Source organism: Cinclus cinclus, chromosome 2 (assembly GCF_963662255.1).
Source record: "Cinclus cinclus chromosome 2, bCinCin1.1, whole genome shotgun sequence".
NCBI classification, from domain to species: domain Eukaryota; kingdom Metazoa; phylum Chordata; class Aves; order Passeriformes; family Cinclidae; genus Cinclus; species Cinclus cinclus.
Genome location: NC_085047.1, coordinates 54,462,803 through 54,486,123, shown reverse-complemented (window position 1 = coordinate 54,486,123; position 23,321 = coordinate 54,462,803). Strand labels below are relative to the sequence as shown.

General features: G+C 40.5%; 1 protein-coding gene across 1 annotated transcript; it reads left to right on the top strand.

Moving 5' to 3' along the window:
• Positions 1–1,713: 1,713 nt before the first annotated feature.
• On the top strand, positions 1,714–21,573 carry MRPS31 (mitochondrial ribosomal protein S31). The gene is made up of 7 exons (XM_062514727.1): positions 1,714–1,826; positions 4,022–4,309; positions 4,983–5,141; positions 9,583–9,729; positions 11,921–11,994; positions 16,228–16,371; positions 21,265–21,573. The coding sequence occupies exons 1-7, from the start codon at positions 1,714–1,716 to the stop codon at positions 21,474–21,476; spliced, it is 1,137 nt and encodes a 378-aa protein (XP_062370711.1). The 3' UTR covers positions 21,477–21,573.
• Positions 21,574–23,321: the final 1,748 nt, after the last annotated feature.

Sequence of the window (23,321 nt, the reverse complement as noted above, 5' to 3'; positions counted from 1 at the left end):
ATTGAACTGTAACTTCATTACTGTAAAAAATTTGCTGAGTCTGTTGTAATAAGTGATTTTGAGCTAATTGTGCATCCCAAATAACTGGCAATACTTAGAGATTGCTGTTTCATTGCAAAAAATTTTGACCTGTATGCTGAGTTCTTGTTTAGCAGGACTGCAGCACTGTTGGAAGATCCAGCTGGTGAATGCCATCTAAACTCCTAACGCAGGGAAGCTTGCGATTAAGCTCCCATTAAACCACATGCTGCCTGCCATAACCGTTTGCCAGCTGAAACATCAGGCCTTGAGCATTCCTCGGGCAGACCACCAGTCTTGATCTGGTCTTATCTGGTCCCCGTAGAAAAGATGGAGACGGCTACAGCACTTGAAATGTTGCCTGGGAGCTTTTATAGTCCTGGAGTGCAGTACTTCCACGAGCACATCGCCACCACGTGGCTTTTTCTTCTGCCTGCACCCGTGGCTGCTCAGCCATACGGTACTTTCTGTCCATGCACCGTGCTGTTGGTGAGCACATTTTTGTTGTTGTTGTTGGTTTTGTTTGGGTTTTCTGGTTTTGTTTTTTTAAATGAGAATTTATTTAGGAATTGCATGCCCTGAAGTAACAACGCTTGGTGTGTGTAGGGAGACCATGGAGGGACTGCCATAAGTCCCGAGAGACTCTCCTAAATGAGGTATCAATTTGTTTGGAGCTTAACCTCAAGCTTCCCCTCAAAGGATTCAGGCATGACAGAAATGGGACGTGTGTGCAGAGACCTTAACTTGTAAGAGCTTTGTAGGAATGTGGAAGTGCTTTCTGGCACTCAAGGGGTCTGGTTCGGGGTATGCGTGATTTGCTTCGGTCCACTGTATGACAGAGTGGCACAACTCCTCTTCAACAAAGTATTTTGGTAGTGGAGGGCTGGCTGACCTCTGGGGGATGCCATGGAAACTTGTCTGATGTAGGAGAGGGAAGGGTTCCCTTCCAGGGTGTTTTTCTGTCCATCCCTTGCAGTCCAAGGCTGTCTCTTGGGCCCTGCACCATCTCCAGCCAACCACAGGCAAACCACTTGTTCCCTGTAAGGCATTTCCTAATTCTTATGGGTGTCCTCATTGTCCAGGAGGATGGATGTCATCTCTTGGCAAGTATTGTCCCAGAATAGCAGCCAGAGCTGCAAAAACATCAAAACTCTCCCAGCACCTTGCAGTGGGTGTTGTTCTGAGAGGTGGGTCAAGCAGGACATTACCACATGGAGGAAAAGTGAGATGGCTTCTGCAGGTAAGGTCTTATGCAGGTGACAATTGTTTGTGTGCTACAGTCAACTGCAAGAGATGGAACAGTGCTGGCCTTTCCAGGGTAGGTTGCAGTAGTGAAATGAAGGCTTGGGGACGTTTTTGAAGTATGTTTCAGAAAGATGCGAGCCTCAACCTAATGTCTCTCTTGCACAGAGGAGCCCAGAGGTGGACATAACATTCCAGATGTGGCCTCAGCAGGGCTGAGCAGAGCAGGATCACTTCCTCGACCTGCTGGCAGTGTTGTCCTAACACCTGAACTCCTGGCGCCGGGCGGCAAAGCTGCCAGGCCGCGTCCTGTCCGGGACGGCTTTTCCGAGGAGGAGCTCTGCGGGGCGGAGCCGGGAGGAACGCTGCTGCGCGGAACGCCCGTGCGCGGCTCGTGTTGCCGGCCGGCGGCACCGGGGAGCGCGGGCCGCAGGCGGCGGTGGCGGTGCCGCCATGTGGGGACGCGTGCGGGGCGGCGGCGGCTTCGGCCTCGCGGCCCGGCTGCTTGGGATGGCGGCGCGGCCGCACGGCGGGGCCCAGGGCAGGACCCACGGCAGGGCCCGCAGGTACCGGCCTCCCCCGCACCCTCACCTGGCGGGCGGCGCCGGCCGGGCATTGCCGTGAGGCCGCGCCGTGCCGTGCCGTGCCGTGCCGCAGGGCGCGGCCTTCAGAGGGACGGGGCTCACCCGTCCTACCGGGGCTGGGTGGCGGTGACACGGTGGGCAGAAGGTAGCGGGGAATGGAGTCGGGTAGAGGGGAGTGGCGTTTGTTTCTCGTAGTGATGTCCTTGCCGTCCTTCCCATCTGGAGCGGTGTGAATGATGCGCGTGGGTGACCGGACCGTAATTGTGCACTCTATGTCAGCAGAGCGGCGCTGCTTGTTGGGCGTTGTTGTACCTGCCCAACTACGGGCTAAGAGCAGTGTTTGGGAGTTCCTTTTCGTCTTCACGAAAAGATTTAAACTGCTTTTAATGACTGCTTAGTTGTGCGTTCATTTATTTTTTTTTTTAGATTTGAAACTCCTCAGTATTTTTGAACAAGCACCGATGCGGTGATGGCCTCATGTACAAAGCAGCTCAGGTTCTTTGGTAGCTGTGTTTGCTTTCCGAGGCCAAGCTCCCCTGCAGAAAGCAAACTGGATGGTAGGTGAAGTACAGGGATGCAAACTGCAAAGCGCTGCTGGCTTTAAGTTCCTGAGGCTTTCAGCCTTACTGTGCTTTTCGGATGCTCTAGGCAAAGATCAGGCTGAGAAGGTTGGAGCTGTTCAGCCTGGAGAAGGGAAGCTTGCATGGAGATCTCAGAGCAACCTTTCAGTTGGGGCCTGCAGGGAAGCTGGAGGGAGACTCTGTCAGGAATATGGGAATATGACATCAGGAGTAATGGGTACAAATGGAAAGAGGGGGATTTAGGTTCAGTATTACAAAGAAATGCTTTTGCTTGAGGGTTGTGAGCTGACCAGGGAGGCTGTGGATGCCCCAGCCTTGGCAGTGTTCAAGGCCTTGAGTGACCCAGTCTAGTGGGAGGTGACCTTGCCTGTGGCAGGGAATGTTAGGGCTAGGTCATTTTTAAGGTCCCTTCCAACCCTTTAACATTCTTTGATGCTGTGATTTCTGAATGTTACATAGTTTTAAGGAACATTCAACCTGAATTAATGAAAAAATGAGTGTTTCCTGTGGAGAACATGCTGCTGTGTAAAATAGCAGGGCTCCTAATGTAATGAGGTTCTGAAACTTTGCCTAAATTTTCCTGTTACTTCTCAGCATTGAAATTAAGGGTTTGATGCTGACAATTTATCAAGTCCAGAGTGACCAAAGTGTGATGCAGTGCCTGCTGAAACTGTCAGACTTTCCTTTTTTAGCCAAAGAGAGATGTGTGTGAGGAGGAGAGATATGCCACAATTCCTTCAGATTTGTGGGAGTGTTTTAAGATCTGAAGTTTTTTATTTTGAATCAATTTTTTTTTTTAATTTATGTGACTTGAAGGTGATTTTTAAATAAAGTAAGTAGGTGTGGATGTAAAGGTTTAAACACTGCATTTTAGAATGTTATAGGAAAGAGGCTCTTTGAATTGTATGATAGTTTTCCTAGAGAATGCAGCTATGTCTGTGTTGCAGAATCTCCTGAGCAGCTCCTTGCTGTCCCTGGCTCCGCATCCTCAGCTGCACTGTGTCAGTTTCAGCTACTTTGCAGTGATGTGCTAAACTAAGAAGAGGAGATATAACCTAAATAACTTTCCTGTTTGTTACTGGGTTACCTTGCAGCAGAATCCATGTTGCAGAGTAGGGAAGTGTGATCTGCAGTAGTGCCACAAGTGTGAAAATGTGAAGTGTGTGTGTGTACAGTCTTTTTTCAGATGTCTGGGAGTGGTCTCTTTATTGACTCATATTAAGAATTTCGGTGAGTTTTCTGTAGTATCAATGAATTCAAGTACCAGGTTCCAGTAAATTCAAACTCTGCTACCTAATGCAGAAATACTTAGAAGTTCTAAGCTCTTGTATTATTTTCCTCCACAAATAAATGGTATGTAAAGTTGTTTACTTTGTATTTGTAATGAAACCATAAGTAATCAAGAGTTTGAAATGGTGTCCCAGCCCTTCTCAAAAGTCAAAAGGTACACATTTGACATGTGCTTAACGCACTCAGGCTGCACTCTGTTGGGCCTTCACAATTGTAACTGTTGTTTTGGGATTTTTGGTAGGTTTACAAAATTCAGCCTTGGACCCTATTTTTAACTTCTGTTTCCTAACTTTGTGTATCATCTAGCAAACAGGAACTCTTCAGCACAAGCAGTGTGCTTTCTAAAGACAAAGATAAATCTGCTGCTTCCAAAGACAGCACGCATGAAGGGGCAGCGAAGAGGAAGGAGGATGGAGCAGAAACACCAAAGCAGCAGCTCTTAGACATTATTGGTAATATGAAGGTGGAAGTGAGCTACAAGAAGAAACTCCAACAACTAAAAGCCAGTGAGAGCAAGAAGCAAGCCACGAAGAAGCGGGAAAGCCTGGACATTGAAGGTTCTGTGCCTCAAGGAATTACAGAAGACACCCAACGGTAAAGTATAACCAAGTCTTAGCCTGTTTTATCCATATTTCAGCTTTCTTTTTCATTATTTGGGACAAATTAAACCATTTCCAGCAGTGGAGAAGAATCTTGTAAGGGAGTGTGATGCACAGTTGTAGGCCAGAGTAAATCACAGGGGAGAATCTGGGCAAAAGGTACTGTATGCTGTCAACCATATGGTGCCTTTTTCTACAGTGAGATTGTGGAAAGGTAGCATTGTCATCTGCTTGTGGAAAGTTATTTTAATGGGAGAGGGGAAATACTGTTCAGATGAAATACAGCAAAACTGAGGAAAAAGAAAAAAATGAAGAATGGCATCATGATTGTCAAATCTTTGGAGCTGCTCCTGTCCACAATGCGTTACATCATATTTATTGCCCCGTGGGTCTGTGCTGCCAGTGGTCTTCAAGCTTTGTGTCCAAGGGGCTGTGCAGTGGCACAGGATTGCTGTTTCCTCAGGCTGGGGAACAACAGCTTGTCAGAGATAATTAGGGCAACACAGGGCAAACCTGCCTGTCCCACTGGCCACCCCTGTTTGGGAAAATATCTGACTAGTTTCTGAGTTATTAAAATAAAAAATGGCAGTACAGAAGTGACAATTTGAATATATTAAAGCCTTTTTTGTTTTGTTTTGTTTCTCTATCTGTTGTGTCGCTGTTTACAGAGGCAAGCCTTTAAATCCAGAGCTGGTGAAGGCTGCTTCTGCAGTTGCATCTTCCCTTCCATGCAACAAGAAACAGACAGTATCAGAGCTCCTTGCACAACTAAGAAGACATGAAGAAACCACAGATAAACAGAAAAAGGGTGGAACTATTAACATACGGTCTGTATATTGATTGCTTTTCTCAATTACTGTAGAAATTCTGATTTTGTGATGTCATCCTGAAGGTGACTGACTTCTGTGTTGGAAAGGTGGCTCTAACAGATACCTTTGGACAGTTTATCCTTAGGATTAATGAATATTAGTAACATTATCGATCTGGTTATAACAAACTTTCTAAATTTTGCTATCATCTTTCTAAAGTGGTTTTGCAGAAACAGAATTGCTTTCATGCCCAGGATCATTGCTTTCTTGGACAGGCTAGCAAAATAACAGCTCTTCTTGTGAGGTTTTTTTGAAATTTTTTTGCCACAAGCTTCCAAAATTCTCACACAATGGATGGATTTGTAGATGTTTCAGACGTTCTGTCTGGACTGGTGAATTTTCATGACAGCTCTGCAGAACTGAACTAGAGCAGCTCTGTTTATAGCCCCACCCTTCCTTTCAAAACTTTCCAGTCAACGCATGAAACTCATCTCTTGGCTTAACTGTGTTTCCAGTGTGGCTTTCAAACAGATGAGAAACATTTGTTTGGAAACTCAAACAGTTGTGCATACGGCTCTTTTGGATAATGGTTAAAGACAAATTTTTTTCTACTTTTTTTTTCCAGCTAGTAGTCAAATAACTACTCAGCAAATAAGGCATAAAATCTGGGTGAAATGCTGAACCAAACAGAAAACTGAATTTTTTCCAAAATATTGAGTGTGAAACCTTTCTTTATGTCTGTTTGCAGTGCGAAATGCAAATTGCTTATCTTAGTTTTGTTCTGTGAAAATGAATTTGCCCCAACTGAGGATCTAAGCTTCTCCCATCTATTATCATTTGTAGGTTACATGTATTTCTACTTGTAGGTATCAGGAAAGGATCTGCTGGAATGATTGTCAGTGTTCAAGCAAACAGAGCTGATGGTGTTTGTGGCTGATGTCTGCCTGAGTGGAAATTAAGGAAGAAAGAGACAGATGCTTGCAAGCAGGTTGAGTTAGATGATTGCATAGACTGGGGTGTGCAATGCTCATTGAATAACTTCGTTAAGCAAAATATCTGTTCTTCAGCTATAAGAACTGTTTATATAGAGCATATGTTTATCAAATTGTTAATTACCAGGGAGCTTGTTCCCTCTCTGTCACTGGGTTCTTTAGAAGGGCAGAGTATGCAAATGTCTTAATTGTGGCATAGGCTGTGGGTAACCAACTTAAATGTAATTCAAACCTACTTGAGTACCCAAGATGTTGGAGGACCACAGAGATACTGAGTGAGCTAACACATGCAGTGCCCAACCTGGAATGTGCCAGTCTCCTTCCCTTAGGGTGCACATGCTCTTGTCTAGGGGTCGTTTCTCTGCCTACTGGCATCACAGACTCTCTCTCATCACCTATGGCACTTTCCCTGAGGCACTGGCCCAGCTCTTGCTGCAGTGGAAGAAAGACGGTGACTAAAAAAGTCAAAGCAAAAATGTTTTTTTTTTCTCTTGAAAGAGAGTTTAAATTCTTCAGAAATTTAAAAGCTGTGGCTATATAGTGCCTCTATATTTGGTTGGTGGGTTGTGATGTTACAATATTTTATGACAGGCTTGTGGATGAAGAACTGTCGTTAGAAAAAAGCATTTTCCTCAACCAGAACCAGCCCTTTTGGAATGTCATGGCTGGCTTGCTGTGCTCTGAGTTGGCAAGTTCTATTCCCTGAGGCAGCTTTGTGACCTAGCTTGTTTCTCCCAGCAAATACAGTCCTCTTCCTGCTGCCATTTGCTGAAAACTTTTAGCTTTCTTCTTTCAGAAAGAAAGGTAACATGAACTCTATCAGTGGGTGAGTTTTTGAGAAAGATCATCAATTTGTGCTGATTTTCATGACAAAAAACTTGGTCATAGTAACCTTTTAGAGCTAGTACTGACCTCTTAGTTCTTTGAGATAAATACAGTACTTTCAGGTTTTTGACTAGAAGTTTAAAAGTGTTGATTTTACAAAGCCCAGCAGCCCTCAGACTTGATTTTGTGTGATTTATGCTCCATGATGCCTCAATTCACACAATGCATGAAGATGATTTTGATATCTTAGAAAGCATTCACTTTTGTTCATACATGATTATTTTGTGTTGAGTTTTATTTGGCAGTAAGAGAATACCTGCAATTCAACTTTCCCTATTTTTTCTGTAAAGGTTTTGCATTCAATGTACTCACACATATAAAAAGGCAATATATATTATATATAATATCCTCAGTTATTTACAATATTTAAAAACAAGAGACTTTCACAAGCAGTAGGGCCACATAGTGCTGAACTGCAAAAAACTGGATACTGCTATTGTGATTTATAATAGATTTGTATGTTCAGATATTTTGTACAATTATTTTTAACCAGGATTGTAGCAAGACCTCCAGAGGTCACTGTTGTACTCAGTCATCTCATTGCTTTGTAGAGAGCACAGGGACAGGGCGCTCACTAGGAGGAGAAAATGTTAATGATACAGGAATTTATTTTCCTCAGTGTGGGATAAAGTTTCACTCAATGGAAATCACAACAGCACCAATTGCACCAAAATAAAATATGCAGCCCTACAATTTCAGCTCCTGTTTTGGGTGAACAAGAGAAGTAATTCAGAGCTTTGGCTAAAATGTATCCAAAGCTCCTTGGGTCTCTGTTTTAAGTATTGTAATTATTGGCTGAAGATCAGGAAAGAGAGGGAGAGAGAGAGAGAGTCTGTGGTTGTTACAAACGTCCTACCACTTCCCATCTTTGGAAGGCAGGTGTATGTAGGAATTTCAGTTTTTAATGTTGTGTGGGAGCATGAGGTAATATATAACATATAACCAGTCTGGGTACACTGGGGTTAGAGTGTGACATTTTAAACCAATACTTTTTGCTTCAAAAGGCATTTAAAAAATCCTTGTAGTTCTGCTTTTGTTAGTACAGGTGCACTTTTCGTGATAGAGTGATGAATGTTGCTGCCAGAAATGTTCATATACCAGTGGTGGGGTGACATTAGGATTTCCCAGTGAGGAACATGATACCATTGAGTGTGTGTACTGATAACTCAGTAGTGTAGTCTTTCCACATCTACAGGGCAAAACTGCAAGTAAGTCAGGGAACAAAGCTTCTCTGAGCAATCCTGACTCCTGAAGCACAGGAGCATACCAGCCTTCTAGGTCACAGCTGAGTCAACCTGTTGGGCTGGGCTGTGTGTGGCTGACCTTAGGAATTATGTCTCTTTGACCCTCATAAGTGTGTCAAGCCTCTGGCCCAGCACCAGCTCACTAATGCCAGTAGCCACTTCACAGAGTAATTTCTAATGTGAGATATGCAACTAATCTGAGATTGATTTTCATTTAAAAGTAAAATGAAATTATTTCAAACTTGTTTTCAGATGCCTTTATTTCAGAGTAGGTACTGGAAGAGATGTGCTATTCTTGTTCTGCCATTTGAAACCACATCTAAAACTGAAGAGAAATCATGCTGTGTTTCTGTGGCAATTAGCTTTTACAATTTTCCAGAAGTATTTCTTTCTTGTCAGTAAAATCTCCTTTCACTTAAGCTGCCAAAAGCATAGTTTGAATTTCATTCAAATTTTCATAAAATGGATAACTCAGTATTTTTGACTTGGCCTATTTTTTTTTTTTTTTGAGACCATATTTATGTCTTAAAACTTGAGTGCTGCAATTTGGGATGACTGCGTGTGCCTGGAAGTGGTTGTGTGGAGAGGAGGCTGTGAAGAGGAGCTACCAGCTTGGCCTTTCCCAGCCAGCAGAGTTGCCAGTGAAGGGAGCTCAGGGGCAGGGGCAGAAAGGGGCTGTGATTTGCACTTTGTGATCAGACCAAGCTGTGTAAGGTGCTGGAGGAGATCAGAGTAGTTGCTGTTGTCGTATGATTTTCACTCTAGAATTACGAAGGAAGATGTGGTCTGTTAATGCTGTAACATGCTTATGCAATGCCACAGATTGCAGTGGATCAGGAAAGGTGACCTACTTATTAGGGTGGCATGATTGGCCCATGTCAGCTGATGTGTGAAGGCAAGCTTCCTTCTGGTCTGCAGCTTTGTCCCTGGGCAGTGTTGGTTCCTGTCCAAAAAATGGTGACTTTTTACCTCCCTATTTCAACCTATTTGTTGTATACAGAGAAATTCCCCATTTGCTTAGGCAAAACATGCCTAGTACACTCTGTGAATATTGGTGTACAGATATATGAAAAGTAAATAATTTAAAAGAAAGCATTCATTGTTGATTTAATAGGCTAAAGTAGCACTTTCAATACATAGAATGTAACAAATGGTTTAAAACAACAGCCTTGAATGTTTGACGGATTAAAGATGGGTGTATTTTGTGAGGAATGTATAATTCTGTCTCATAGAAGCTTATGATACCAATCAAGAATAGAGTTTCTGGTTAATACATATGACAAATCTCCTTGCTTCGTCAATCTGTTGAGTTTTTACATTTCGTGTTTTTCATTTCAGCAATGTTATTTCAGAAATGACAGTTAAAAGGCAGTCCCCAGCCCAGAGGGGTGCGAGGATATTTGGTCGCATTTCCTTGCAGTTGGATGAGGATGGTCAAAGAATAAGGCGTGAAAGGTCATCAGCTCTGTCTATGGACTCCAGAAGGTATTTTTGTTGTGTTCACTTCCCATAGAAGGAGCATGCAGTTACTAATGGATAATACTTTAAATTTACTTGTCCACATTAATGTTTCAGTACTTCAAAGCTTAAAGAACTTACGTAAGTATTTTTCAAGAAAAGTACTGTTAGCATTAAAATAAATTCTGGGAACAAGGTAGTTAATGGCAACCAGCTAATCAAATAATGTGTACTTCTTTAACATTACATTTTGGATAATTTAACATACTTGGTGCTGAAATGTAATTGTGCTTGTTTTAACTAGATTAAATTATTTTCACCTACGCATAATACAATTTTATGTCACTTTCTTAACTTCTTGGGAAATGGGGCTTTTGAAAGCTTGCTTTTCTCCTCTAAAAAAGTTGATAATGTTTTATGATTGGAAAAGGTTCATCCATTCTCTTGGGATTTTAAAGAGATATTAAAGTTGGTCTATTTATATATATGTATGTATGTATGTATTTATTACCACCTCATTCTGTAATTGATTTCTTATCTGTGATAATTGTCTATTGAAATTGACTTTATAATTTACATGTGATTTCAGGGTACTCCTTAACTTTATTTTGCTGCTGCATTATGTGGCCACTCTATTTTTAGTGAATTAAGGAGAGCTGTTACATTTTTTGGTTTACTCCTGTAAGCTGTGCTTTTCTTGCCTGTGGTCTTTGGATTTTCCCATGGCAGCTCATCGTTGCATTCCTTCTCAATGTATTATTTCCCTAGCAATTTTTAGTAAAATTAACTTCTCTTGTAATTAATTTACTTTGCAAATAAATCCCCATTTTTGGGGGTTAGGGCCTGAAAACTGAGGGAATAATTTATGCTTAGATAGATCATGGTGAAGACAGAATTTGGGTAACAAAGGAAAAGAAAAGCATGAATTCATGGGTGAGTAGGTGTACAGTGTTCTGTGTGTGTGGTGAAACTGTGCTTGGTATATAACTTCAGAAACAGCACCTTAAAATAGTTTTAAAATCCCTGTAGTGAGTAAACTCTCCAGTTTAAGGCCTAAGTTCCCTCCTGCATACCTGAAAATCTAATGGATGTGCTTATCAACTGATAGCAGGGAAAGAATGGGTTAGGAAGAATACCTAAGTTTGAGTTAGTGCATTGCAATGAAATGAGTGATGTTGCTTTATAGTATTTAAACTTTTAGTTTTAAAATAAACATTCTTCCAAGACATGCATGTATCTTTGGCCAATGTCACTGGGAGTTACACACAGATAGGAAAATATAATACTGAATCAAAATTCTTTTAAGGCACTCTAACTAGATTGTTCTGTGCTGAAATAGATCCAGGGTAGTTTCATCACCAAAAAGTAATATGACAAGTGCAGGTTTGTGGAAGTAGTTGAGGCCATTAGAAATCTCCAGTAAATCCAGAAGGGTAGGATTTTAAGGTCAGAAAGGGTAAATCTTGCCAGGGTAACAGTGGATATGTCATAACAAAATGAAGGAACTGTTAGAATTTCATTGGAAACCTGAAAGATAATATGATTAAAACCATAATTGATTCTAAAGATATATATATATTTTTTTTTTTTAGTATAAGCTTATGGTAATGATAAATGTGATTGAAAATAGGTGGTCAAAGGGAAATATTTTTGTGTTCTTAAGAGCAGGCATCAGGGTTATGATATTGAAAATATATCGTATGGATATACTCTGACTGTTTGCCAATAGCAGAGAAGGTGGCTGTGTAATCTTCCAAAAGGGCTATTTATGTCATAAAGCAGGAATTATTTGATTTACTTGTTGCCTTTTCTGTTCCTGAATTGTGCAATATTTTTTTTACAGGGAAAAAACCCAAGTCTTCAGATAGTCACAGCTTTGTAAAATCACTTAAGTACTGTGGTTTGACACTGTTTACCTTTGTTCAGATTCCTAACTATTCCAGTTAAAATTGACTGCAAATAGAATGCTTGATTTATGCTCATTCTTTCACATGGAAATGTTTATAGAAACTGTTAAAGACAAATAGTAAAGCCATAAACACTCTCTTGATTAAAAGCCTGAAGATTCGGTGAGAGTTGCTATCTTTTTTTTTTTTTTTGTTTTGTCTCCAGAGGTCTGTTAGTTCAAGAAAATATTTTGTGCTTTTTAATTTGTTTTCTGGCAATGTTGTAAGGTGTTGTGAAATACTAAATATCAGTTTTCTTTTTTTGTTTACAGAAGTCTCAAAGTAGGAAAGAGGCTTAATATATTCACTAAGGCTTCTACAGAACAAGAGCACGCACTGGAAACAGGTTAGTGGAAATTCAGTAATGAAAAATGCAGTGAGGCTAAGTTCTGCATTTTTAGAATATCAAGAGATTTGTTTTTGTGAGGAGACATGAACTTCTCACTTTCTGCTTTCAGCCTGATAAAAGAAATGAATACTTTGATGTAGCACTGATTTTTACCAAGTGAAACTTCCATGCAGTGTAATGAAATGTAGTGAACTTGAAGGGTTTATCTTGCTTTTTGCACAAAGGTCAGTCTTATTTCTGTGAGTATAAAGCCAGCCTGGAGGATGGTTGTGTTGGCCAGAGCTTATTTGGTCAAGTTGCAAGGAAATAGGAGGCTGTGATCCCAACTAAACCAGCATGCTCTGCAGGTGGCTAAACATAAGCAGGGTAGCAGGAATCCAAGACTACACACTGTATTGTTCTGGGGCCTTCTTCTGTTTAGTGTTGCAGGTGGAGCTGGAAAGATCCCATTGGCAGCTGACAAATGACACCTTGCTTCACCTTTTGTAAAGTTCTTCGTATATGTTTAGGATCATAAAGTTTGGGTTGGAAGGGATTTTTTGATGTTGTCTGGTTCCACCCCCCCTGCAGTGAGCAGGTACCTCTTCCACTAGATCAGGTTGCTTGGAGCCCCACCCAGCCTGACCTTGAATGTTTCTAGAGATGAGGCATCTACCACCCCTCTGGACAACCTGTTCTAGTATGTAGCCTCATTTGAAAAAAATTATTCCTTTTGTCTAGCCTGAATCTGCCCTCTTCTGGTTTAAAACCACTACTCCTTGTCCTGTTGCAATGTGCCCTACAAAAAATTCTGTCTTCATTTTTAATTTTTTTTTAATAAACTCCCCTTAAGTATTGAAAAGATTGAATAAAGTCAGCCCAGAGCCTTCTGTTCTCCACAAGGAGCAACTGAAGCTCTCTCAGACTTTCCTCTTAGGAGGGGTGTTCCATCCCTCTAATCATCTTCATGGACCTGCTCCAAGCGGTCCATGTCCCTCCTGTGCTGAGAACCCCAGAGCTGGTTGCAGCATTCCAGGTGGGGTCTCATGAGAGCAGAGGGGAAAAATCTCCTCTCTCAACCTGCTAGCCACACTTTGTTTTATGATTCTAGTTGGCTTTTTGGGCTTTGAATGCACATTGCTGACATGAGTCCAGATTTTATCCACCAGTATCCCTAAATCTTTCTAGGCAGGACAGCTCTCTGTCCATTCATACCCCACCCTGTGTGCATACTGGTGGTTGCCCCAAGCCAGGTGCAGCACCTTGCACTTGGCCTTGTTGAACCTCATAGGTTCCTGTGAGGCCACTTCTTGAGTTTGTCCAGGTCTCTCTGGATGGCATCCTGCCCTTCACGTGTGTCAGCTGCAGCGCTCGGCTTGGCGTCACCTGCAAACGTGCTGAGGGTGCACTCAACCCCACTGTCTGTGGTGTTGATGAAGACACTGGACAGTACAGGTCTCAGTATGGCTTCCTGAGCAGCACCGCTTTGTCACCGATCTCCATCCAGACACTGAGCTCTCTTGACCACTGAACGCATGGTCTGGATAGAGCCCTGCAATGGCCCATGAGACCTGGGCCATCTGGATGTGACCACCCAACCAATTGCTTATCCACTAAATATGCCAAACATGCCAAAACTCACGTGAGATAAAAGATAGCAAAGCTAAAGTCAGAACAGGTGTGACTCACCTTCATATTCACTGAATGGCACAACTGTGCAGGAACAGTCTTAGTGCTGCCTAACAGGGATAGCTTTCACTCAGGAAGACTTGGCTTTAGTACAGGCTGGGTTTGGCCAAGAGTGTGTGAATATGGTCAAGTCATGTAAAGAGCTCTCGCTTTTCTTCGTGAACAGTGACGCTGTATTGTTAACAATGATCTTTAACACGCTGTTTTGTTTTCCCTCAGCTATTCTGAGGTCCTTTTAAAATACAGAATTTATTCCAGTGTAGTGACTTGGAACTTTATGTAACGCTAGCAGCAGCAGAAGAAATAGTATTTTTTCTCTAAAATCTTATCAAATGATGAGTATTTGTTTCTGTTTCAAGAGTAGAACTGTAAGTTTTTGCCAGATTCCAGCTGAGTAGATTTTTATTTTTTTTTAACACTTGGAACTGCAGGGAGATACTAATTTTTTTTAGTGAAATGTCAAATAGTGCCATTTGCATATTTTCAAGCAGCTGTGAACTTTCTGAATACAACCACCTCTATGAAAGTTGTTTATTAGAATGGGATTCAGTTTTCTGTTTTTTAAGACTGCCAATATCTGTAAAATTGGTCCATTTTACATGTAAAAACCATGATGAATGATGTAGTGTTTGTTTTTAGCTGTCCTAACAAAAGTGCTGTTCAAGAAAATTGATTTTGAGTTGAGTCAAATTTTTTCAGGTAAAATGGTGAGAATATAAAATTTCTTTTTCACATGAGCAGAATGCAGACACAATGGCTCATAGTAGTCACCCCACGTGAAAGCTGAGATGCACTTTTGTTTTTGAACACAAAATTGGAATGTGTACAAATTGTTTAAGAGAGCAAGTGGACTTTATTGTACTTGTAATTAGATGTTGAGGCATGAGCTTCTTTCAGCTTTTTGTGTGGTGTTTCCTTGTTTGATTCCAGGTAGCTTTGAGGAAATCTTCAGTTTATTCTAGACCGGGTAGCTGATTTCTTGGCTTACTGACTAAGCCTGATGACAAACATTTTTTTGAATGTTAATCTCGGGAAGCACCAGTGTGATACTTGATACCTTGATTCATTTGTTTTCACTGTCTTGGTTCATATTAAAGGAGATAATGGGTTAAAATTTGTTTATACATAACAAAAAAGCAAGTTTTGTTTTAGGTATTGAGTATTGACTTCAAAAACTTGAATGTTAACTGGAAATTGTCATCCTGAAAATGCTCTTCATAACAATTAATGTTAAATGTCAGTATTATTTTCTCTTTCATGAGGTGAAGTTATAATCTTTATCACCTCTACTGCAAGCTTGAAAAATGAGGTTTGCTTTCCTCTATTAGAGGATTTATTAGTTTCTTTATGACATGGACAATAATTTCATTCTTGTATGGTTTCTCATGTTGTCTTGTAGCTGTATTTTCTTCCTGCCTCCAGCCCTCAAATCAATGTAGTCAGCCTGGTAATATAGTTCTGGAAATTTCCCTCTTAAGGAATTATTTGAATAATTATATTCTGATTTAACACAACAAAACCCCGAAAACACTTTTCTGTATGTAAAAATACTGTTTGTCCTTTCATTGTGATTTCTCTTAAAGGAGGGGGAGAAGATTTTTTTTTTAATTTCAGTTAAGTTGTAAGCCACTGAGCCAAAGATGAAATTATATCTTGACCTCAAGTATTTACACTCAAGAGTAGTAAAATAATGGGTTATTGGCTATGATATACTCCAAGTGAACTGTAATACTTGAATTCAGATGAAGATCAGTGTTCCAAGGAGCTTAGGATGAATTGATAACAGGGGGAAGCAGGAAAACAAAGGGGAATGCAGCTTAGGCCAGCTCACTCGACAGCAGCCCAGGGCACTCCCAGAGGTCCCTCCCTGTCCGTGGTAACAGCTTGTTCCCTTCAGTTCAGCGAAGCGGTTCAGTCTGGGCTTGTGACCAGTTCTCCTGGGTGGAGAGACAGGAACTCCTTGAGAAGAGTAACTGCTGCAATACCAGTGCACTTTGATTAAAAGAAAAAAAATCAGGAAAGATACATCCCTGAAGGAACTGTTTAGCTTTGTGAAAAGAACAAGAAATCATGGTTTCTCAGTCTGAGAGACAAAACCTGGGACACTTGGGAGCACTGGGGAAGGAATTGCCATGCCTTGTGGATTTTAGTTGTTTCCCTGAAGGAGAATATAGTTGTGAAGAACCTGAAAGCTCCTGTAGAAGTAAGGTTCCTTTAGCACAGTGCACCAGTCAAGTTCAGAATTTGTTGTATCCATATTTTTTGAAAGATAAAACTGAAGAACCATTGTGGAAAAATTAAATTATTGCTTTATGTGAAAGACATAAAAATAAATATTTCCTAGGAGTTCAGAATAGATTTTCATCAGACATTTGAGAACTTCAAAGAACTTTCATGTCAACAGAGGATTCTCATTTGAGAAAGGTGATGCTGGTGTCTAAGGTAGAAAAATTTGCACAGGTGAAAGTATTACTCTCTGTAAGGATTGATGTTAGAGGACTTTGTCTTATCTAGTGAGAAGTCTTTGGTTGCTGACAGCTCTTTACAAAATTTCTTTTTTAGTATCTTCACCAACAATTTGGGATCTGGAGTTCGCAAAGGAGGTTGCAGCAGTAACTGCGCAGCCTCCCCGAAATGGTTTTGAGGAGATGATCCAGTGGACTAAAGAAGGAATACTGTGGGAGTTCCCAATTGACAATGAAGTTGGTATGTGCACTGTGAGCTTTTATCTGTCTCCGTTTAGCTTTTCTGAAAATTAGAGCATGTTTGACCTTTGACTGTTTTAACATAGTGTTTCAGCTGTGAGTCATGCTTTTGATAGTAAACAAACATAACTTCCTGACTGTCCCAGATCAGAGATGCTTCAGATGAACTCATTCTGGCACTCTTCAGGTGAAGTCTTTCTTACAGGTGGTTTGGCTGATCTGAGGATTGGCTGCTGCCAAAAGGGGATGACTCCCACCCTCACCCCCAATGTGTTTAACATCAAAAGGCTGTTCGAGTCTTTTGCATAATACTTTTTACTCTTCAACTTATTTAAATTAAGCTCGTAGCAGAAGTTAGGGAATCTTAAAACTGCCGCGTGTGTTTTATAATGCTGATTCTGTTCTTTGGTGTGGCTCTTGGACCAAGTGTCTTGCCAAATCCCAAACAGCTATCTGCCAGTTCTATATCTGGGCAAGCCAAGTGTTAAACAGTTGTTTGCTCCCTTTGTTCTGTCTGTTTCATAAGAATAAAGAGTCACAATATTCACTCACCCTGGGCATCTATGTTAATTAGGCATCTTTTTGCACAGTATTTTCTTTTATTACCATAAAAACAAAAAAAAAAGCTCTGTGTGAAGTTATGCCAGCAGAGAGAGTGAATGTTAAGGAAGTGAAGAACAGCTACACTAAGTGTGCAGTGTAGGAAAGGGGACTTCATAACTTTCGGGACAGCTTGGCTGTGGGTTTTGGGGTTTTTTTTAAAGACTTTAAAGACATCAAACAGAACTGCTTTGTAATGTTTCAGTCACTGAGAGCAAAACAGGTTGGTATCTGAGGCTGGGAGTCTTTGAAAATCTGTCCTATACCGAGTTGCAAATTGAATAATGTGCTTCATTGTTTCTTAATGTTTATTCTCATCCTATTTGGCAGTTTCTTCACAGAATTTAATCACTGCTCCCAGAACTGATCTGTTCCATCATGTAGAAATCCAAGTATACTCTAGTCATGTTTTTGCAAGCTTAAAACCACTGTGGCCCATGGTTTTTGTGTTGTTGTAATGTGGCTGGAACCGTAGTGTCTGGGGCCGTCAGTTGACAAAGTGTCTTTGGCGGGCAATGGTTTCCCTGTTGCAGCCGTGCGGCTGGGACCGCGCTGTCTGGGATGGGGCGGCCAATGGACAAAGAGTCTTTACATATAGTTAAAACAGCAATCTTTACTGATTTGTCCACAAAGACTAGTCATGTGGAAAATACCAGTGGAGCCTTCCAAAACCTGTTACCTCTCAGGCTGAAATACCAAGTCAGTAAGTTGTGTCCTATCAGACTGCCAGCCACAGGTTGTTAATCACCTCAGGTGTGTCAAAGCACAGTTAAAGGCTCGGGAACCTTGCTCTGAGTATATCAGCATGGTGTAATTTCAGTTTCTCTGCAGAAGAAGAAAGATGCCCCTTTCTGCTGTTAATTTTGCAGTTTTGTAACAGCCACTTCCCTCAATGAGGAGGAGATTACTTCAGCTTGTATATCCAGAACTGTGTGATTATTCTTCTATGCCAAAATCGTGGCTTTAAAAATGTAAGTGCAATTACATTTTCTGCTGAGGAGGCATGTATACTCAACTTCCAGCATTATGAAAGCCTTTAAAGTTTTAAACCAAATACAAAAGACAGCCTCTTGTAACTTTTTCTTGGCTCCAGAGCATTTCTGGTGTTCTCGTTAGAGTGCTTCACCAAGGCACTGTGCTGTGCTTTGTGGCACCAGGGCAAGGTCATGGTTTTTGAAATGATTTTGGTGTGAACATCTGAAGATGTGGCTAGACATACTGGCTTGCTACAGTGGTCAGCAGCAGTCTTCTCCCTCCATACCTTACTGCCCTGTTGTTTGCTCTTACCTGCATGCCCTTTCCCTTGTCCAATGCAGTTGAAGTCGCTGTTAGAATATTACCTTTTTTTTTCCTCTCCATCTCTGCAGCCTCTGATTAATTTTTACCAGTTTAGCAAACCATTAGTATAGTTTGCATAACATTCTTCTCACTCCTCCTTCTTTCTGCTTGCCTCCCCTGTTTCTAAGTAGCTTTAATGCTGCACCATGATTGCCATGGCAAAAAGTTGGGAAAGGTGCTTATTTGTGCCTCATTTATTATTTCTGTGCATTTATGCCATAATCACTCAAAAAGCTAAAAAGGACAGAGCAGATTATAGGTGTGAGTTTGCCTTAGCACCTCTTTACAAAGAGCAAATGCTTTTGGTGGGCCAGAGGTTGTTACTGCACAAGTGATAGGATAGGAAGGTCTCAGAAAATTCATTCCTCAGTTGCTTCTGATGGCTTCTGCAGGCAAAAGTTCACCATGTCCTGTTCTAGTTGCTGCTGTTCCTAGCAGAGAAATATTGGATCATCTTCCCAAGAGAGTTGGCAGTTACACAACCATTGCGTCGGGGTTTCTTTACTAACTCTGGGTTTGTTCTAGGGACCTACTGGGGAGCGTGATTGATGTAATTCTAAAAATCCTGAAAGGGTAGAATACTTTGTGTTGAAAGGAACCTTTAAAGATTATTTAGTCCAAACCCTCTGCCATGGACAGGAACATTTTCTCACTACATCTGAATGCTCAGTCATCTTTATATGTCAGCAAAACTCAGAAAAATCTCTCTATAAGAGATGAACACCTGTGTTTGGATTGACATCTTTAAGACAAGGTTGGTCATGTCTTGGAAGGACTGGTGTTTTAGCTAGCGAAATTCCCCAGACTTTCTGTTTTGTAGCATGTGGGGGTTTGGAAATAGGATATTGAGAGTAGGTGTCTTTGAAGTTATGATGTTGAAAAAGAAAATTCTCTACTTTAGACTTCCACCAGGCATGCATGTTCTTTCAAATTATGTTTCTGAGGACCTTGCAAGAGAGGCTGAGGGACAGGCTTGCAGCAGGAGTCAGGGCTTGCTAGGGGTGAGGAGAGTCATTATCTCATCTAATCTGTTCCCGCCAGAGGCTTCAGCCTCTGATGCTTTGGACTGTTGTAGTCTCCTTTTCTGTGATGCACACTTTACTTTTTTGAGGACTGAAATATATGGTCTAACTGAAGTATTTGGACATAGCACCTCATCCCCAAACCACGTACACTCTGACAAACAGGAGAGCAGAATATGTAATATAATATTTCTTTCTGTCCTGCATTTTTGTGAGACTCTAAATTGCTTATTTTGGGTTAAAGATGAAAATTGGTGAAATTATTTATTAGATACATTGTATCTCTCCTGATACCATGTATCTGTCCCCAGAAAAAGAGCATCCAGAAGGCCAAATTTTACTGTCAGCATTATTTGGATTTTTTCAGTAGTGAGTTTGTTTGGTTTAGTTCTCTTGGATTTTTGAGATCAGCAAAAGGATGGAAATCTGGAAAGGTTGTTATTTTGAAAAATGAACCAGTATCATCCAGATACAGTGAGATTCTACCTCCCCTTGGTGGAGGAAAGCCAGCATGGGTGGCATAGTGAAAGGATTATCACTGCTTCTGTCCCTGGACATAGTTTTCCAAGCACAGCAGAAACACACTTTCTGGAACTGACATTACCTGTTTTTTTTAATTTTATTTTAACTTTCAACATAAAGGAACACTGAGAGAGGTCTGAAGAAGGAAACTTGCTTTCTTTTTTCAAGAACAAAGGAGATAAATGTGTGCAGCTGTGGTATTGATGCACTCAGACATTTCTAGGAAAAATATAAGTATTTCTCAGCTCCTTCAGCTATTGTAGTACCTCAGGTTTAAAGCAGGAAAAGAGTAATGCAAACTTAATAAAAAACAATTTAAGTGACTTCCGCATCCCAGAGATGTGCGTAATTTCTTCTGAAAATGTAGAAGCTCTACCAAAGAGTGAAGCTTAGAACTTATGTGGCTTAATTACCTCAATTTTAATAGTCCTGATTTAATTTTATCAAATAATATAGAAAAACATAACTAGTTAGCTTAGAAAAACATATACACCGTACTCATGTGTATGGTATAGGCTTCTCATTTTTGTCATCTTGAAGTGCAGTAGTTTTCTCTATTAACAGATTTTTATTTAAGGGTACTAGCAAATTGAGATAAAATAAAAGTTTTCATGTATATCTAACTGAAGAAAATAATATTTTGTTACAAATCCCAGACTGCTTTTTATTTTTTTCCCTTAAAATTAGGAACAGCAAAAGCAGCCTTGTTCTGAGTCTTTATCTCTACCATCATAGTATGAACAACAACAAAAAAATCCACAGGTCTAAGAAAACAAAAGTTTACCTTGTCTCCAATAATCCTTGTCCCATGTTCTGTGGAGGCTTTTGAATGCATCATCTCTGGTGATGGCTATGACTTAAAAGCAGCTGGTGAGATACACAACACTTCTACATCATCATACACTCACAGATTAAAAAGATGTCAGCAAACCAAATTTCTGTGCCCATTTGATAGCAATAGGATGTTAAAAGCTTGACTTGGAATGGACACGTGTTTGTTAGCTGTTCAGTATTTGATACTTTATGAGGTTTCCTTATTTGTTCAAGGTTAGTTTGTATTCTTTAATCCTCTGCAGAATTTAGGCAGTGTTCTCTTTAAAGATTAATGAAGAGTGTGCCTGCAATCTAAAAGGTGGTACTAATGATGAATCAAAATTTTCAAGTATTGAACAAACCGGATTTTAGAAGATTGATTTATAATTATTCCTCCTACTTCCACCCCAGCATCAGGCTTTTATCAAGATTTCAAGCCTGAAAGTTGATTTAAATGTTACATATTCTTAGAAATGCAAGCAGAACCATTAATTTTACTAATTTAAGATTATTTTCAATCTATATTATTTTTTACTTTGTTAAATTTGCTATTGTATTATGATAACCACTGTGTCTTTTTTGCTTTGTCTTTCTATTAGGGATGGATGATGATGCTGAATTTCATGAACATATTTTTCTGGAGAAACACCTCGAAGGCTTTCCCAAGGAAGGACCTATCCGCCACTTCATGGAACTAGTCATTTGTGGGCTTTCAAAAAACCCATACCTCAGTGTTAAGCAGAAGGTTGAACATATTGAGTGGTTTCAGAAGTATTTTGAGGAAAAGAAGGAACTTCTTCAAGAGATTTGAGATTTGGGAAGGTGCTTACCCTGGAAATGAAGAATCGTTATGTCAAGGGGTGTGATTTCTTATGGATGGAAATACTGTCAGTGCATAATGATCGTGTGGCCTGAAAGTTGTATTTTAATCAATAAACTGAAAGGTCATATTTTCTTACATATGTGTCTGTGTGTGTGTATATATATACTTTTGACAGCAAAAGAGGGAACTGAGAAGTATGGTTTTTGTGGAATGTGCATTTGTAACTTAGCTTATCAGAACTGTTGTCTTTTAAATTTGAAACTAGTCTTTCAAAATACAAAATCCTAGGTCTAACTCCACTTCTCCAACCCTTCACAGTTGGACTGTATCTTGACAGGTTGGATTTTCTTTCCCATTCTGGAAAACTTCCAATGCTTTCATTTTGCTAATTCATGATCCGCACTGGTGTTTGGATATTATTAATCCTTTCTCCCCACTTTCACTAACTACATTTATTGGTTCATTTTGAAGTTTTTGGTGATGACAAAGTGATTTGAATAGTATGCTTTTTGGTTCATATGCTCATGTTGAAAGGCTGTTGTATTCCTGAGATGTGTGCACAGCATTACAAAGGTAAGTTACAGAAAATAACACGGGAGTGATGTTCCTTAGGGTTTGCTGTTGGGGCTGCCATCAATGGCTTTAAACTGTAAGAGGGATGGTTGGCATTAGATGTTAGGGAGCAATTTTTTGCCTTGAGAGTGGTGAGACACTGGCACAGATTTCCCAGAGAAGCTGTGGATGTCCCATCCCTGGAAGTGTTCAAGACCAGATTGGATGGGGTTTGGAGCAGCCTGGTCAGGTGGAAGATGTCCCTGCCCATGGAGAGGGATTGGAACTAGATAATCTCTCAAGTCTCCTCCAACCCAAACGATTTGATGATTCTAAAGTCTCTCATGCCATCCATACATCCATTCTGAAGCTTTTAACTTCCCATCAGTATTGTTTTAAAAAGGATCTGAATGTCCGGTGATCCACAAAGTGCTGTTTCACTGGAGCAAGCAGTTTTTTGATGACTTGGCTTGGAGGTCAGACCTTATCTCCTGCATCTGCAGGGCAGGAAAGAGATCTTGACATTCCTGACAAGGAGAGTTGTTGCCTACAGATTACGTGGTGCCACTGTCATTTTCTGTCTAGTCTTTTGATTCTGCTGAAGCAGCTTCATATTTTCTAGATAATCCTTTATTCCAATTAAATGTGCATGGACCTTCGTATCTATTGAACTATTGCAATGTATTTTACTTCCATTATCTTTTGCTAAATTTTCATCCAGAACTACTGAGTCGTAATTCAGGATTCTGAATGACCTTGCTGCTTAAATTTACAGAGCGTTTCTAGCACTGCATATTTTGTTCTTCCTTGTTCTCCCCAACCACGCTAACTACTGGCCCTATAAATACACTCCTGTGTTTCTCACATTTCCTTGTAACTCAAGCAGGAAGGAGGATGAATATAGAATTTGTTACAGATTGATGGTAAAACACCGGCTTTGTATGCAAATTGATTTTAAAAATGGGAGTTACACGAAAGAGAATGAAAAATAAAGAGTTGCCTTTCTCTATGAGTTGGAATATTGTTGCTGTGTTCTGCTCATCTCCAGGATGTGTTTACCCTTCTGGCAAAGGGAAAGGCTCAGGCTGTGGAAAGGAAAAGCAACTTTTTGACTTTCTGACTGTAAGAACAGCAAGATTCAAGTTCTGCAGGAATTTTTAGAGGCTTCCTGGCTTTGGAATGGAGAGAGTGAGAATTATATCAAAATATCTCCATTTGGTACTATGATAGTTTTAATTTTTGGTTCAATGCCCAGATATGTTTTGCTTGAAAAATACTGTT